This window comes from Myotis brandtii, unplaced genomic scaffold (genome assembly GCF_000412655.1).
Source record: "Myotis brandtii unplaced genomic scaffold, ASM41265v1 scaffold328, whole genome shotgun sequence".
In the NCBI taxonomy this organism is placed as follows: Eukaryota; Metazoa; Chordata; class Mammalia; order Chiroptera; family Vespertilionidae; genus Myotis; species Myotis brandtii.
This window is the reverse complement of record NW_005362626.1, coordinates 3,796,033-3,814,716: the sequence shown is the minus strand read 5'-3', so window position 1 is coordinate 3,814,716 and position 18,684 is coordinate 3,796,033. Positions and strand designations below refer to the sequence as shown.

The 18,684-nt window shown below is 39.3% G+C and overlaps 1 protein-coding gene across 1 annotated transcript in view; it reads left to right on the top strand.

Moving 5' to 3' along the window:
* Positions 1 to 18,684, top strand: part of CTNND2 (catenin (cadherin-associated protein), delta 2) — a 642,889-nt gene that overhangs the window by 340,236 nt on the left and 283,969 nt on the right. The window contains exon 8 of the mRNA XM_005871061.2: positions 8,739 to 8,994. Coding sequence (XP_005871123.1) covers positions 8,739 to 8,994 — 256 coding nt within the window. The remainder of the gene's footprint in view (positions 1 to 8,738; positions 8,995 to 18,684) is intronic.

Genomic DNA, 18,684 nt, shown 5'->3' with positions numbered 1-18,684 from the left:
ACCTAGTAAATGTCAAGATTAAAAATTGACATAAAGAAACATTACCGGTTTGGCTCGGTGGATAGAGTGTCGGCCTGTGGACTCAAGGGTCCCAGGTTCGATTCCGGTCAAGGGCATGTACCTTGGTTGCAGGCACATCCCCAGTAGGGGGTGTGCGGGAAGCAGCTGAGTGGATAGAGTGTCGGCCTGTGGACTCAAGGGTCCCAGGTTCGATTCCGGTCAAGGGCATGTACCTTGGTTGCAGGCACATCCCCAGTAGGGGGTGTGCGGGAAGCAGCTCGACGATGTTTCTCTCTCATTGATGTTTCTGACTCTCTATTCCTCTCCCTTCCTCTCTGTAAAAAATCAATAAAATATTTAAAAAAAAAAAAAATTGACATAAAGAAACATTGTAGGATGGCTTTCCCATTTCCAAGAGGACATTTTTCACATCCCCTGTGCTGTACATTCCACTGGAGACACTGGGTCAGATCTTTAAGAGGCTCCAGGGCCAAGCAAATGCCTAACTCTCTGGGGAAAGAGGACATGCTCTTATGGGCCTGTCACACTTGAAGTGTTCAGGCGCCACTAGCTTTTGGCTCAGATTGGTGGCCGGGTGTCTTGAGCACCAGTCTTATCTCTGCCCTTAAGTATCAGGCCCCTGGCTGGAGTTCCTCCAGTTTAATTCCCAAAGCATTTGCACATGATGCTTCAGGGAGAGCTGGGCAGGGGAATTGAAGGCTGGTTGCCCCTCTTCAAGAAGTCAGCACTTGGGAATGAAGACAAGTGTACTTGTCTACACAATGAGGGAATCGCCAGATGGTACCATAGTTTCAGGCAGGTGAGACCGATGGCAACGTATATAGCACGCCACTACTTTCAGGGACTGTTCTAAATGCTTTGAATATATTTACAAATCCCCAGAAACACCCTATGAAGGAGGTGCTATTATAATGCTCACTTTACAGATCAGAATACTGAGGCATAGAGACCCTGAGTAATCTGCCTGAAGTCATACTGTTTGTATAGAGCCAGTTCCCTCCCTCCCTCCCACCATCCTCAGTTCTGTCACAGGACATTTTCTTTTCTTTCTTTCTTTTTTTCTTTCTTCCTTCCTTCCTTCCTTCCTTCCTTTCTTCCTTCCTTCCTTCCTTCATTTATTTATTATTTTAATTTATCTTTACTATTGAAAGTATTACAGATGTCCCCCTTTCCCCCATTGGTCCCCTCCATCCCACTCTCGCTTCCTCCACCTTGGTCTTCACTGCATTATTGTCTGTGTCCATGGGTTATGCATATATGCATATAAGTTCTTGAGTTAATCTCTTCCTGCCCACCCTCCCCCTTACCTCCTCTCTTCCCTCTGAGATTCATCAGTCTGTTCCATGCTTCCATGTCTCTTGATCTGTTTTGTTTGTCAATTTATATTGATCATTAGATTCCTCAGATAAGTGAGATCATGTGATACTTGTCTTTCTCTGATTGGCTTATTTTGCTCAGCATAATACACTCCAGAAATTTATAAACAACTCATACATCTTAACAAAAGGAAGACAAACAATACAATTAAAAAATGGGCAAAGGTCTTAAATAGACATTTCTCCAAAGAGAACATACAGATGTCCAAGAAACATATGAAAAAATTCTCAGTCGCTAATCATCAGAGAGATGCAAATTAAAATGACAATGAAGTAACACCTCACACCTGCCAGAATGGCTACCATCATCAACATATCCACAAACCAGTGATAGAGAGGATGTGGAGAAAAAGGAACACTAGTTCACTGCTGGTGGGAATGTAGACTGGTACAGTCACTATGGAAAGTAGTATGGAGTGCTCTCAAAAAAGAGAACTGCCATTTGACCCAGTGATCCCACTTCTAAGAATATATCCTAAGAAGCCTGAAATACCAATTAGAAAGAATATATGCACCCTGATGTTCATGGCAGTGCTATTTACAATAGCTAACATCTGGAAACAGCTCAAGTGCCCATCAGTCGGTGAGTGGATAAAAATGTTGTGGTACATTTATGTAGCTAACATCTGGAAACAGCTCAAGTGCCCATCAGTAGGTGAGTGGATAAAAATGTTGTGGTACATTTATACCATAACTATGCAGCTGTAAAAATAGAGCCAGTCTTGTCCAGCTTTATGGCTCAGTGGTTGAGTGTAGACCTGTGAACCTGTACGTCACAGTTCGATTCCCAGTCAGGGCATGTACCTGGTTGCTGGCTCAATCCCTACTAGGAGTTGAGCAGCAGGCAGCAGATTACTGATTCTCTCTCACCATCATCATCCTTCTTCTTCTTCTTCTTCTTCTTCTTCTTCTTCTTCTTCTTCTTCTTCTTCTTCTCTCTCTCTCTCTCTCTCTCTCTCTCTCTCCTTGTTCCTCTCTGAAATCAATAAAAAATATTTTTTAAAAAGAGAGCCAGTCTTTAAACCTTCACACCCAGGCAGTCTTGCCTTAGAACCTGAGCTCTTAATAGCCATCTTGGTTGACTGACCCTGCATTTATAAAAATCATCATTTAAAAACAAAATAAATGTAGATTCCTTCTCATCTATAGAGCTTCAGGATTTTCTATATCTTGTTATTCAAATAGTATCTGTTCTGGACGTATCATGTGCTAGATGCACTAGCACATTCAAAGAAGCTTAAATAAACTCCTTGTCCTTGAGCATGTTCACTTTCATATCACAGAAAATCACAAAAATTAACTGGTAGTGGATGGTAATATCTTAAGGGCTAAATAAATATTCTAGACAAAATTGAAGACAAAGTATTAATAAAAACACTAAACAACACATAGTGTCTTTCTTTCCTAGACAACATGTGACTCAATATTGTGTAGTACGCAATCCCCCTTCCAGCTTATCCCGAGACTGCCTTCCTCTATTTTCCTGGCAAGGAGTCGGGCTGCGGGAAGGTGTGGATTTTTCATCCACGTCCACCTTGGTCATTCAGGGCAGTGGCTGTGCTCCCTACCACTACAGGTCCCCGACATCACTCTTGGCTGAGTGGCCGCTTTCCTCTCCCTGCCCTGCTCAGCACTAGGCTGACCCATCCCTGGATCTCCTTTGCCCCAAATACCACAAAGGCTTTCTTGAGTAACAGACAGTTCTAGAGCTGAGAGATACACAAGGAGATGACTGCACAGCAAAAACCAGAAAACAGCTGTAGATACTGAAGATGAGATGTTAAAGCTCCCTACACTTCCCACCAAAGGGGGTTTCTCAGCATTGCCCCTTGGGCTCAACCTCCCAGCATCTTTTCTCATCTGTCCTCTCGGTCTTCCTTCTCCATCTATCCTGTTTGATTGCCATACTAAGCCACTCACCCTGTGACTTTATTATAAAGGCTAACACAAATCTCTGACATCAAGTCAGATGAGGAGCACAGTATACCTTTGGGTATTCAGAAAAACTTTCCTAGGCTTTCCTAAAATAAATCTCCCTAATGATGGAGATTTACCTACGAGTATTTATACTCATTTAAATACATGTTAGAGCAGTGGTCGGCAAACTCATTAGTCAACAGAGCCAAAAATCAACAGTACGATTGAAATTTCTTTTGAGAGCCAAATTTTTTAAATTTAAACTATATAGGTAGGTACATTGGTATTAACTTAATTAGGGTACTCCTAAGGCTTAGGAAGAGCCACACTCAAGGGGCCAAAGAGCCGCATGTGGCTCATGAGCCGCAGTTTGCCGACCACGGTGTTAGAGGATCAGGGTACATAAATCCTACTTCTCACCTTTCTTTTGCTCCAGGCTTGTGGATGGTGAAACATACAAATAAGTTCACTGTTCACATGGAAAATTAATAAGATTTTATTTAACTGAGCAGGCCCCCTATTGGCCACAGCTATGCCAGAGAACATGGTCTAAAGAGGATTCCCCCCCACCCCCAGACCTCACTTAGACACTTCAGGCTCAGGCACCCCATCCACTGCAAGACAAGAACCGCAGACCTCTTGCTCACCAGGCCAGCAGAAGGGGGCAGGCTCTCAGGTGGCCCGCTGGCCTCCTTGGGCCCAGATGTGCTCTTACTAGGGAGGCAGAGAGAAGTTGAGACAGAAGCCAGCCTCACAGCCCCAGAGAAGGTAAAATCCTTCTGATTCAGGTAAAAATTACTGAATCTGCAGTGGTTCATGGTCAAGAGGGCTCCCCAGAGGGTGCCATCTCACCAGACATGGCAGTCACTCCTGTCTGTGGGGCCAGTAAGTGAGGAGAGAGGCAGAGGCAGGCTGGCATTTATGCCCTCTTCCAGGGCAGGGAGGCAGAATCGTGTGGACGGCAGCAGGAAAAGCAGGCCTGTGAGGAGGACTGTGGTGTGAACAAGCCCACCTGCTTTTATAGGACAACTAATCTAACATCCTGCACGATGAAAATCTAAAGAGGCACACTCTTAACTAGGGTGTCTGTTGAAATAAAACATACCTTTCATCTGGGAAAAGGCTTCTCCAAACCAGAGTTTGTACAATAGACACAGCCAGACAAGGAATATGTGAGCCTCGTGAATTTTCTTGTGCTGGAGTCTATTAAGCAGAAACAAAATAACACAAATTTGTATTTCAAACTCAAGACATATCGATGACTGTCAACTTAGGAGTCATTTGATTAACACAAACTCTTGCCTCTGACAACCCCGCGAACACATCTCTCTAAACTAGTGAGAATGGCTGACGTCTGCATCAGTGATAGACACATGAATTTCCCGATAGATAAATGTGATTCTAAGTGAGTGGAGAAATTGAGTTTTTGGTAATGGAAGTGTCAGCTTGTAATAAAGAATGAATTATTGCCCTAACCGGTTTGGCTCAGTGGATAGAGCGTCGGCCTGCAGACTGAACGGTCCCAGGTTTGATTCCGGTCAAGGGCATGTATGTACCTTGGTTGTGGGCACATCCCCAGTAGGGGGTGTGCAGGAGGCAGCTGATCGATGTTTCTCTCTCACCGATGTTTCTAACTCTCTCTCCCTCTCCCTTCCTCTCTGTAAAAAATCAATAAAATATATATATTTTTAAAAAGAATGAATTATCACAGACACATTGCAAGGGGAAAACATGCTGAATATTCTTATGAGGTTGACAAGTATTGCAACATAAAAAGAAAAAAGAATGTGGTGAATGCCTGGCCAGTGCGCTCAGTGGTTGAGCGCTGACCCATGAACCCAGAGGTCAGGGTTCGATTCCTGGTCAGGGCACATGTCCAGGTTGCGGGTTGGACCCCCAGTGTGGGGCATGCAGGAAGCAGCCGATCAATAATTACCTCTCATCATTGATGTTTTTATTTCTCTCTCCTCCCTTCCTCTCTAAAATCAATAAAAATATTTTAATAAAATAAAAGAATGTGGTAAAAATATTTGCACATGTAGGCAAAATATTTTTAAAAATCTTTATTCTCTGCAATACCAGCCAGTGCTTAATAAAGTTATAGAAGAATTACATAGAACCTTCATATTCATAAAATTTTATTTTTATTCTTCAATGATACATAAATAAAATTTTCAGTTAAAATTATCAGTTAAGTCCAGAAAAATATGGATTATTCACAGTTTATTGTTTGTGAATGCTGTTACTTCAAACTGTAAAAATGATTACTTCCCATTGGAGCAAGTCAGATAACTTCTTAGTTTAAAATTTTACCCTTTTTTAATCTAAAAAGACAGGGGCAAATTATCACCCAAATGGAAATGTTTAATAAGCTCAATGATAAATAGTGTCTTAAAGCTAGGAAGAGCTTCCAGATGCTTACCTATATCAACTCATTTTATATGTAAAATGGTGTAAATAAAAAATCTAATTACAGCTGAAGGAAGACAGAGTGTTTGCTAGTAGAACAGTTCATGGTAAAATTCAGAAGCATCAACTTCAATAATAATGATTCCACACTACAAAAATTCTGCATTAAATGCCACTCCCCACAAATGTAATAATATCTGACATTAAAAGATTATCTTAAATTTACCTTGGGTATTTTCCATTGCGTTTGGCATGGATCAGCCTGTGCGGAGTGCAGAAAATTGAAAGACCTTTACGGTTAATTCTAAATGATAATCCTGTTGAAAATGTAGTGGCTTTGATGCTAAAGGTCCTTCATTCCTAAAGTAACAGAATTAAACTCTCTTGAAGAGTGTGTAGGCCTTGTTCTTGGACCCACTGTCACCTAAGCCATCTTTATTTTCTGAACTTGCAGAGGGAATTCATAGCATTTAATTAGCTTACTGCATGCTATTTATGTAACATATGTAAATGTGTTTTTTTATGTTTTCATATTTCTGTATATACACATCCACCCATTTTATTCTGTTCTTTTTCCCACTGTCAGTAAATAATACATATAGCCATCTATCATCATCAGAGTACCTGGAGAATGTTTGATTTTATTAAAAAGGATCTCTCTTCCCCTCTTTCAAATATAATGTGTAAAACATCTATCTTTTTACACGCTAGACCTTTATTTGTGTAGCTCTATGGAAAACAGATAATTTCATGACAACATAGATGTCGGGTGAAGTATCAAGTAACCTGCTGAAGAGGCGAATTCTAAAATCTCCTCAAAGAGACCAGTGTGATGGTTCATTGAGTTCTAAGAGCTTATTGAGGGAGAAGGGGCTGTTTGCAGGGCAAGTGAGAAGAGGGGTGCTTACAGACCCAATGAAGCACCTTCCACTTCAAGTGTTTGCCACAAGAAGGTTCAATTGAATAGAGTAATCTTACCAGACAGGTGATTTGATCAACGGAGCTCTAAAATTTAAGTAAGGAAAATGTATAACAGGACAGGAATTAAGGGAAATATTGTATTAAAAGAAAATCTTCTAATAGTGTGGCCAACATCTGCTTATCCATGCAAATAAAGAGCCGTGGTTTGCATAAGCCACACCAGGTCTGCACTGCAGAAAGGGAGAATTGAATCTTTATGTGTTGAAGTCGTTTTTTTAATGTCATGTTTAAAAGCATAAGGCAGTACATGGTGGCATTACTGATGGCTAATTTGAGACCTGTTAGATTCTCACACGTGTTTTTTGTTTTTTTCCATATGGTCCCATAACCTTTCTCCACATTTGTATTGGTATTTTACATTATTTTACTGCATTGATCAGTTTCTAATTTATTTCAATTTGGAGTTACCAACTTGAATTCTGATTTTATAGTTTTAAATTATCACTACTATCGTATTGATTGTGACCTAACAGACATAAAACAGATTTTCTGGTTGTAAACTTCATGTTTATTAGTCTAATCTGATCATTATGAAACTTAATCCATCAGAGCAGTTCTCATTTCAAAAGTCAGCTCCTCTGGAAATGTACATACTTTTTGTTTAGAAAGTTGTTCTTAAATATTTTTCTAGTTTTCACTGGTGCCTATTCCCAGAATTTTGGTTATTATAAGATTAAGTATTAGAAGCTTTGGAAATAAGCGCTGATCTCTTAGTTAAAAATCAGTTTTCAGTATTAGAATGTGTTCCTCCAGTTCACTTTGTGACTCTTTGGTCATTTCTACATGATTTCCTTAACTTCTTTTAACAGTTGTTTTCTTGATATGACATAATTTCTTTTGTGTTTGACAAGCCCTATATCATTTAATGTAAGAGAGGATAAATAAACTCTATCACCATCCACTAAGAATCTCGGGAAGTCAAAGTTAATTGGGGGGGGGCGGATTTATAATTGGAACCTAATGCCATGTAGAGAGCATCCAGGGAAGAAATGGGCATACTAGACACTGGCTACCTTTTGGGTATATTCTTATGTACAAGGCCAGGAAGTAAATACCCTGCCTAAAATTGATCATGGCTATTCATTGTTGCAGCAGTTAATACCTGGTCACATTCTATTAATATGAAAGATGCTTTCATTGTACAGGTCAACTAAAATCTTAGGTATCAAATTTTTTGAGACCCAGAAAAATCTCAGAAATCATGACATGAAATGTACTGAAAAGAATCCAGGAAGGGAACAAAAAATTGAAATTCAATTTAGAAATAGTCATACTGGTTTTGGTAACTGGTGCAATAATCTCCTCAAAATAATTTAGGCACATTGAAAAGATGCAAATGCTTTGAGAAAGCCAAGAAATCTCATTGTTTTGTCTGGGTTACAGTTGGGCTGGTCTTCCCCTTCTCCTGCATGCCTACCCTTCTCCTAATCTATTTGTTACTCTGACAGCTTTGGTTGGAAAGAGATCTATGGAAATCTGTAGCAAACAACTTAACAGAAACTAGAGCAGTCCTGCATTTTTTGCCGTAGTGCTAATTAGGGAAACATGAGCCCCATCTGCACCCATGCACACATTCCCTCACTTTTCCTTATTTTTTAACTCAGGAAAATTAACTACGTTCCTAAGTTTGTTTTGCACCCTTCATGAACTTAGCGTAACATCACATGAACAAACACTTTCTGAATTTTCTCAACATGAACAATAATTAACTGTCCATGATTCCCTATAAAATATTCCCTCTTCTGGGTTTGTTTTTACCTTAGATTAACAAACCTTCTCTTGGATGTTGGTAAGTAATAAACAGACAATAGATGCCTTGTCCTCTAGAGCTGAAAGGTGTATTTCTGAAATCGCATGCTAATTATCATTACTGGATAACATTGAATATATTGGTTCAGATATGACCAATTATTTTTTTTTATTCTTTCAAACCCTTGTTTTATGTGTGTAATTTTCCCCCTTGCTTAGACCTGGTTAACCGTTTCTGTGAGCAGGTCCTCAATTTTTTACTTTGTCCCTACTTTCCTGTCCTAGCCCCATCTTCCCCTGGTGTCGACTCCGTCCCCTTGCAGCGCACAGGCAGCCAGCATGGCCCACCGAACGCCGCCACGGCCACCTTCCAGCGGGCCAGCTACGCCGCTGGCCCAGCCTCCAATTACGCCGACCCCTACCGACAGCTGCAGTATTGTCCCTCTGTTGAGTCTCCATACAGCAAATCCGGCCCTACCCTCCCGCCCGAAGGCACCTTGGCCAGATCCCCGTCCATTGATAGCATTCAGAAAGATCCCAGGTGGGTACGAACCTTTTTCTTTTCCCTACTTATATCCAAGAGGCTCTCTTAACCAGTCATTGTATGTATGGCGTTATTTTATCCTGCATAACATTACTGCATTCATGTCATGGGCTGAGTATGAAAGGGTTGACTTTGGCTTTATAATCTTTTGTCTGATTTGGAATGTGGGTATTGGTCATGGATCCCAAGTATCTTCTGTGGTTCAATAGCAAACAGTATAGATGATCTTTGGATCAGAACATCGGTAGGTGCTTCAGCTACTTGATGAGATCTAGAACAACTATCTCTTTAATGCTCAGGAAACTGAGAATTGTGAATGATCTCAGTTGACTTCAAATATCACTGACTAGGTTTTTACTGTTTCAATGGATGCATGTTTTGTCACTCTGCATGTCTCTATCAGCGAGTAAAGTGGTCCATATACCAGGCTATACTAAAAATTGAAAAACTTAGAAAATGAATATTATCTTCATTTTTCTGTCTGAAAGTAAACATGAGGTTAAAGTTGTCTGGGCATTGATAAAAAATGTGAGTGTAATGTAGTAAAGATATAGTTAGGTTGAGATATGTGGGGTTTTTTGTTTTTTTGCTTTCTTTTTCAACATTGGCAAGGGATATAGCGATGCTCTACTTCTGAAGTTGGAATTGAATTCCTGCAGAATTAAATGATGTTTTATTCATAGCCATTTGATGTATGCTGATAGAGTCCATAAATATATATCTGCATCTGTGAATACCATCGACATGTCAGATTTCTGGTATTTCTGTAGAGTAGGGCATGTGACTTGACTCTGGTGGCATACTTGAAATTTGTCTCCAGGAATTTTCTCTGATGGAGCACACAAGTGCTTATGTACTGTGTCGAGGGGTTTGCATAGAGTATTTTGTAAAAAGAAATCACTTCTACAAACATAAAGGCAGAATGGGATTATTTTATGGTATTCTTTGAGATAGCTACTTCAGCACAATTGCACCCCGCTGGAGGGTTCATGCCAAATATTATATTTGATAGAACCTCCCTGGTAAAAGTGAGCTGGAGTAAATGTTCACTTCACTGTTAACTACTAGAACTAAGAAATTTGCTTACATTTACATTGTGCCCCATCCTGCATATTCAGGTTTTCAATCTCAACAGCAATCTCTAGAGTATTGGTCTTGAAATCTGTCCCCTATCCTTATATGTTTGGTCATGTGTAGATAGAATATTCTTCAGATTAACAGCTCAACATGCTATTTTAAAATAAATTTTCTTGACATGCAACTGAAAACATATAGAAATAGAGTAACTGCACACTCTTAAATGCTAAGTAGAATATTGAATTGGCATTGCTTTATTTAACATTGCATATTTAAATTAAGGATAAGTGTCTTATCTCCAATGGGAAGGTTTTAAATGTTCATATTAAGGGAATTTGGCTTAATAAGAAACCAAATTTATGTTTCTCTAGCTACAGATAAGCTTCTTTATTTTTTGCTACGAGCTAAATGCATTTTATTTTACTAAGTGGTGTGTCCTTTCCATTTTATATTACTGTCACTTGTATAGCTTTTTTCCCTCTTTCAGTATATTGTCATGGCTCTTAGCTTTTCAAGTTATGGATTATGTCACTTATATTTATTGGGTGCACTCTATAAACCAAAAAAGAGAAACACCAATAGGAAATGTTAGAATGAATAAGAGAATGTTGGGCACTAATCTTTTGTATGTGTAAAATTTATATGCAGATTAGCATTATATGAATTGCAGATTCAGTATGTTATTTTCAAGAATGCTAGGCATTGGCCTTAATGTGTTCACTTTGAGAAAGAAAATCATACCACCATTCTGAGTCCAGCTGCACAAGTGAAACAGACAGAACCAGATCTAGAACCAGAACTGGCTTGTTGTGATTTAACACAAAAGGAACTAATACCCTGGCATCATGCAAAATGAATGGGGTATAAAATACAACAAGGCCTTGTAGAGTTTTCTTAAAATAAAGGACTAGAGTTAAGTGTTCATATTTAATTGAGATACATCCCAAATCCAAAATTCAAGTCTAAAACCTAATGATATTTTTATGACAACATTTTTACATTATCCTTCAAATAATGAATTTTTATTTTCCCCAAGTGACTATTACTAGAACTAATATATTTAACTTCTAGGGTTCACAATTATTTGTTTTGGCATTATTGCTTATGATTTAAGCTTTTTCAGTCTTTAGACTTCTTTCAGCTCTCCTACATATGTTTTTAAAGAGAGTGTTAACGTTTTATTTATCATTAAATACCAGACCATTTAAGCCTCTGTGCTGTTACAAACATGCCTCCATAGAACAATTTCATAGCAGTTTTATATACATCTTTGATGTAATTCTCCTTTGTGGGGGAAAACTAATATCTCCATATGCCTTAAATAAAGGGAAAACTGGAGTGTAAATGACTTATGAATATCACAGTGCTGACACAGGGGTACGCAGCTAAAATTCACACTTATGGGTACTGTGAGACATACTGGCATGAACATTTTTATTTCCTTATAAAAAATAAAAAGGAAAAGCAAAGAATATACTCAATCTTTTATGATTTTTTTTTGGAGGATGGTAGTATGAGGTATCTGTATGTAGGAGCTGGGAGAAATGAAGGAAAGGATGCAAATGGTCTGAGTAGATCTACTCTCTGATAATTGCTTTTTTGATGTATGGTCTTTGTTTTATTTCTCCTTTCTTTTCTAATATCTGTCTTATTTCTCTTATTGCAGACCAGTGTCTTTTCACTATTAAAGAGTTTTAGTATTATTCAATAAGAGGTTTTCAGAGTGTGCATTTTAAAATAAGAAATTGAAATTAAGATGCCCCAATTCGGTCAATAGACTTGAAACCAGAGACCCCCTACTAACCCTTAATTCCTCTAAGCCAGTGGTTCTCAACATGTGGGTCACCACCCTGTGGGTTGCGACCCCTTTGGGGGTCGAACGACCCTTTCACAGGTGTCGCCTAAGACCATCAGAAAACACATATATAATTACATACTGTTTTTGTGATTAATCACTATGCTTTAATTATGTTCAATTTGTAACAATGAAAATACATCCTGCATATCAGATATTTACATTACTGATTGAAGAGTATGTACAAGGGTATGTACATGGGTTGTTATGATTCATAACAGTAGCAAAATTACAGTTATGAAGTAGCAACGAAAATAATTTTATGGTTGGGGTCACCACAACATGAGGAACTGTATTAAAGGGTCTCAGCATTAGGAAGGTTGAGAACCACTGCTAAGCCCTGGGATGTGAAAGGCTTGGTTCTGAAGAGTTAGGGTTTTCTAGCTTGCTTGCCTCAGTCATATAGATTTTTGTTGCAAAACTTTGGTCTTTCCACTGTTAACTGCCCCTACTCTGTACTTCAACAAAGAATGTGCAGAAACCTTTTTATTCAGGAGATGGTAAAGTCTAATTTCCTTTTTATAGTCAGAAGTTACTTTGAAAATGTTTATATATATGAATTTTTCTTTACAGCCACATTTGTGAAGCTTTTATTTCTTCATTGCATGTTATCTTCCATAAAATGTGAATCTCTTAAGAATTATTGTCATGGCTAATACATTTTTTGATGCTGTACCAAATATAGCATTATATACTGTTGTTTTTAAGTATATAGGTTAAATATGAATCTTCAAATCAAAATATATGCATGAGGTGTCAGTGATGTTAGGAGTGAGAAGACATAGCATTCTTATTTTGAAAATGTGATTAGTGAAATAGCTGGAGAAAAATAAAGCAAGACTGATATACCTGGTAGACTAACGGTACTATAAATGTTCTCTATAAAAGGAGAAAAGTTTGGGTAGGACATTTATTGACATAGCTTAACATATAGGTAATAGCATCTTTTCATCATGTTTGATTAGTCTCTTCTCAAGATATTGTATTCGTTCATATACACTCTCAAAAACAATTTTTCAAAAAAGCTTAATGAATCTAAATTATTGTAAACATGATTTACAGTAAAAAATCTGTCTTTTTTTACTCAACATAATAGAGAAATAAATACAAGGGCACATCTTCACTGCTGAATGTGGTTCTGTCAAACTTATACAACATGTTTTGTTTCAAACTACATTTAAGATAATAATTTTTTCATTATTGGATATTTTTAAATATTATTATAAAATAATACTGCTTATAAATACCTTATAATTAGGTAAATCTGTGTTAAGAACATTTCCACATGTTTTTTCTTCATTGTTTGCCTACTCAGTTAAACAAATCACAGAGTATGTAGTGAATTGAGGGTTTAGGAAACAAAATGTACTCCAAAAATGATTTTTGAAAGGTAAAGTTTCAAAAAATATTTTTTAAAAATCTTTATTAAATTTTAAAGTACTATTATTATGTAACCTAAGTAACATGGCTGAACTGTTTGCAATGAAACAGTTATATGATAGTCTTCATAGTTTAGTTTTCTTTTTAAAAATATGTTTTTCTCGATTTTTTTTTTAGAGAGGGAGGAAGGGAGAGGGATAAAGAGATAGAAACATCCATGAGACATCAATCATTTGCCTCCTGCACACCCCCTACTGGGGATTGAGCCTGCAATCCGGGTATGTGCCTTGACCAGGAATGGAACTAGTGACTTCTTGGTTCATGGGTTGATGCTCAATCACTGAGCCACACCATCCAGGCCAAAGTTTAGTTTTCTTAGGTGGGGAATCTCTGGGGAATTTGACTTAAAATGCCCACTAATTAATTATTTATTTAACTGGGGAATTGTCTGGGGGTGGGAGGAGGATAAAGCATGCGCAATCTGAAGACCTTCAGAGTATAAAGAGTACTGGGAAGGCATTTATTCAGTTAGGCGAGCGGTTCTCAACCTGTGGGTCGTGACCCCTTTGGGGGTCGAACGACCCTTTCACAGGGGTCGCCTAAGACCATCGGAAAACACATATTGAATATATAATTACATATTGTTTTTGAGATTAATCACTATGCTTTAATTATGTTCAATTTGTAACAATGAAAATACATCCTGCATATCAGATATTTACATTACAATTCATAACAGTAGCAAAATTACAGTTATAAAGTAGCAACGAAAATAATTTTATGGTTGGGGGTCACCACAACATGAGGAACTGTATTAAAGGGTTGCGGCATTAGGAAGGTTGAGAACCACTGAGTTAGGCTAAAGGCAAGTCTGACAAGTGGCCATTCATTCTATGCTTGGATGCCTCTAGCAACGAACGGGCCACTCACTATCTCTGGGAGAATTTTATGAATTCTTTGAATAACTCAAACCTTGAAAACTAATTTATATTGATAGAAAATCTCTATCTTTTGTACTCTCATTCCCTGATGTTATTTTTAACCTCCGAAATCACATGAGTAGCACCCATCCCTTCTTCAAAGGATAGCCTTTGCACACAGATACTAAATCGCCCAGCATTGCCCGGCCTCCTGCACCCATGCAAGCTGCAATCCCTTTGCACATTGTCATGTCTAGGGCTCTTCTCTGGGCATCCTACAGTGGCCAGTCTCCTTCCTAGTTATGTCTCACATGTCATCGACATGCAGGAAGAAAACAAGCGATACCTGTGGGCAACCTGGGTTCATACTAGGTTTTCTTGATAGTTAAGATGAGAAAAATGTTTATAACAATGATGATAGCAATGATTATTAAAATTATTTAAGTCGTGCTTTGGCTGGTGTTGCTAAGTGGTTAGGGCATTGGTCCCTCACAATGAAGGATCTTGGGTTCAATTCCCAGTCAAGGCATTTACAAGGCAGGCTCCATCCCAGCCCCATCGAGGCACATGTGGGAGGGAACCAATCAATGTGTCTCTCTCTCCCCCTTCCTTTGTCCCTTCCATTGTCACTAAAAATCAATGGAAAAAATATCCTCAGGTGAGGATTAACAACAACAAAAATTATTTAAGTAATATGTTTCACGCTCAGCATAAAACTTTAGTGTTCATTATCGTATTTAACCCTCCCTAACTCCCTCCAACATGACTTTTTATGGTCCCCATTTCACATATGGGGGAGCTGAGGCACAGAGAGCTGAAAACTGATTTCAAATCCCTTGTTTTAACTACTGTGAAGACTGATAGGAACATAACTCTATAGTCAAATAAAATGCCCAGTCTTTTCACATGTGACTCCTGCAAAGCTATGAATCAATTATCTTTACCTTGAATGTTTAACTTTCTTTTTATCTAATTAGGTATTTTACATTCACTTCTTGTTAGGTGATTCCACTTTTTTGATACTACAGAAATCTTTTCTCGGTCCTAGCTCTGTCATCCAGTGTGCTGACTGTCCCCACTGCTCCTTGTCACTTGGAAATGTGACAGGCATACACATATGTCTTCAGTGAGGTTTTATTCAACCATGCTCAGAGCTGGCCGAAGGCCAGAGCCCTGCAGCTCTCACTCCTCTGGGCTGCTCCCTCCAGGTCCATCCGAAGGCATCAGGTGTGTTCTCGGTGGCTTTTCTATGGAATATTCTCGGGTAGGCTCTACAGTGTGACGAAGGCATGGAATTAGCTTCATTCTTTAAAGAGCTTTCAGAATTATGGGAGAGAAAGATGTATCCACAAATGACAGTGATGCATGAGTAAATTAGACAGATGTGGTTAAGTATGGAGAAGGCATTGAGTGTTTGGCACAAACTTTGAGGGGTAGACAATGTTTCCACATGAAAAAAAAATGGGAGAAAAAGCTTTCTAAGCAGAGAGAACAGTTAAAAAGAAAAGAGGGCTGGAAATGGAGTGCACAGGGCCTGTTTGAATTACTCAAAGCTGGTTCTGCTAGGTAGAGGGCCGCTGTCTGAACCTCCCTGCCCACCCACCCAATCAGAAAAATGTTAGTTTACACCACCATATGTGGCTATTTTTCACTTATACATTTTAAACATAGTGGACTGGTTTCTTAAGGCTTCCATCACAGACTACCAGGAACTGGGTGGCTTAAACCAATAAAAATGTATTCTCTCACAGTTCTAGAAGCTAGAAGTCCAAAATCAAGGTGTGGGTGCAGGGCCACATTGCTTCAGAGGCCCTGGCAAGAATTCTTCCTTGTCTCTTCCAGCCCCTTGTTGCCCCAGTTGCTCCTTGGATTGTGGCTGCACGACTCCAATCTCTGCCTTCATCTTCACAGGGTCTTCTTTTGGTCTCCGTGTCTCCTCGCATCTTCTGATCAGGACACCAGTCATTGTATTTATAATCCACTCTAATCCAATATGACCTTGTCTTAATCAATCTTCAATGGCCCAATTTCTAGATAAGGTCCCTTTCTGAGCTTCTGAGTAGACATGAATTCTGGGGAGATACTAGTCAACTAATTGCATATGCTTTGGATACAATTTACACTATATAATAAATGTACACTAAAGATAGAATTGAAAACAGAGTATGTTAAAGACGGAACAACATCATTAAAAGTTTTCATTTCAATGTACATTTTAATCATAAAAAGTTTTCTTTTGAAAGGGTAATACAGTTAAATATGTTAGACCTGAGCAGATTATTATTATTTTTACTGGTTAAGATGACTGGTGTTCATCGCTCCAGGTATAGACAGATGTGTGAGCTTGGCCATTTCTTGGCTTTTGAACCTGTGAGAATTGTTAGTGCTATCTTGTTCATATTGTGAGAGTTAGTATACAGATAGATTTTTAAAAAGATAGATAATATAATCCAAAATTTTGCATGGACCAACACACATCAGCAGCCATAAGGAGCCCTAGGTGATGTGCCCAAATAAGCAGAGGTGTCACCATCAACCCACCATGTTGGAACTTCCAGTGACAGGCATGCTGTCATCTAAAATGTGAGCCCAGTGAGAGGGCCAGTGCCAACCCATGGAGTAAATATGACAGCTCTTCATTTCCTTGTTTTCTTCAGGTAAATGGATGAGTGGAAATCCAATGTTCTCCTCTCCTCTCCTCCCCACCCCCATGGTGATCTTGGTGCAGCCCTGCTGTGCATATTCTCACCCTCCAGGGGAACAGAGGATGCCTGGGCTGTGGAGGGTGTCCAATTTATGGTGAAAAGGGTTCTTAGCAAATGTTGATTCCAACCAGGATGCTCCTCTGCTTTGCCCTTAAAGCTCTTGTATGTAAATGGGTATAATAACAGTCTTTTCCTCATATAGTCATTGTGAAAATGCAATATTTTAAGTCTTTGGGCCATTTCCTTGCACAGGAAGGGCCCATTATTAGTTGAGATTCCTATCCCTGACTTCCTGCTGCACCAAGCACTCCTGCCATCAGGAGCACCTGCAGACAGAGTCAGGCTGAGAAAGGCACTTGGAGTCAGAGACATGGAAGAAATGGGAGAAGGCAGAGGGGCTGGAAGCTGTCTAGTTGGAAAGACAAAGAGAGGCCCAGGAGCAGACCCTGGGGAATGCCCTGCTGGGAGGCCAGTGGTGCGAGGGGATCTCATGAGGCCACAGCACAGGGAGGAGGGAAGATTGAGAGCTCGGGCCTCACAGCCAAGAAACAGAATTAAAAGATGGAAGAGAAGACTTCACTGCAAAAGAATTTTTTTGTTTGTTTCACAGAAGCCTCCTTTTCAGGATTCCTTTTATCAGTTTAAAGTAATGTTCACACACAATACTTGTCTGTACTAATATTGATTTTCCTGTAGCCTGGAATACTCCCTTTGTCTCCTGCCTTCAAAGTCACTTGTAGAAGTAAACACTTGCATTTCTAACACAGTGAATCATTATAACACTACCCTCACCTCGTTTTTACTGAAGAGTGTTCTGGCATAGGGGCCACCATGACACTCCTCAGTTAAGAGTGATGGAACATAGGCAGTCATGACTGAGGAGTAACTGTACACAGAACACTAATTAGTTAACTAATCGTTAGCAAATAGTCTATCAGATAAGATGGTGGAAATCTTCACTCTGTGCTTTTCTGGTATACAGGTGTTCCTCTTGAGAGCCAACTCTTCTTTTCCCTCAACCCACGTGCTTTCAGTAAAGCAGACATTTTCCCCAAGTTTAAAATAAACTGCACATGGCCCAAGAGCTGACCACCATGGGGCCCCCACCCACTAGCTTCCCTCAACCCACGTGCTTTCAGTAAAGCAGACATTTTAATAAAGTTTAATAAACTGCACATGGCCCAGGAGCTAACCACCATGGGGCCCCCACCCACTAGCCAGACCTCCAGGTGTGCAGAGGAATCTGAGGAACTCAAGTCCTACCTCTTAAAAGTGGGCTGTGTGCATTCTGGATTTTCCTACACATTTGGGGCAAAAAAGCCAAATCCAAGTTAGCTAGAGCCAACATACAGAAGCAAAGGCTATTGCATACCCTGTTCTTCTAAAAAAAAAAGTCCTCTCCCTAATGCTCACAGTTGTTCCCTCCCCACCCATCCTCTGGAGGTGGCCATGGTAGTCTTAGGTTTGTTCTCTGGAATGAAGCCAGGAGGAATATGTATTTGTCCTTCGTCACTTGAGTCTCAAATGATTTTCCTCATACAATCTGTCCAGAACGTTTTTTAAACCCTTCTGTGTAAAACCAACTACACTCTGTGTCCTAGGAACAAAGATACTGTCTTTCCCCCAATTATAGCAACTAAGAAGTTCCACACAATAACTAAATTATCATGGATTCTTTACCAGATTGTCTAGACTGAGTCTGGTGTTAGGGGAGACTGAATCTTGTGATACCATTCAGCATCAGGGTATG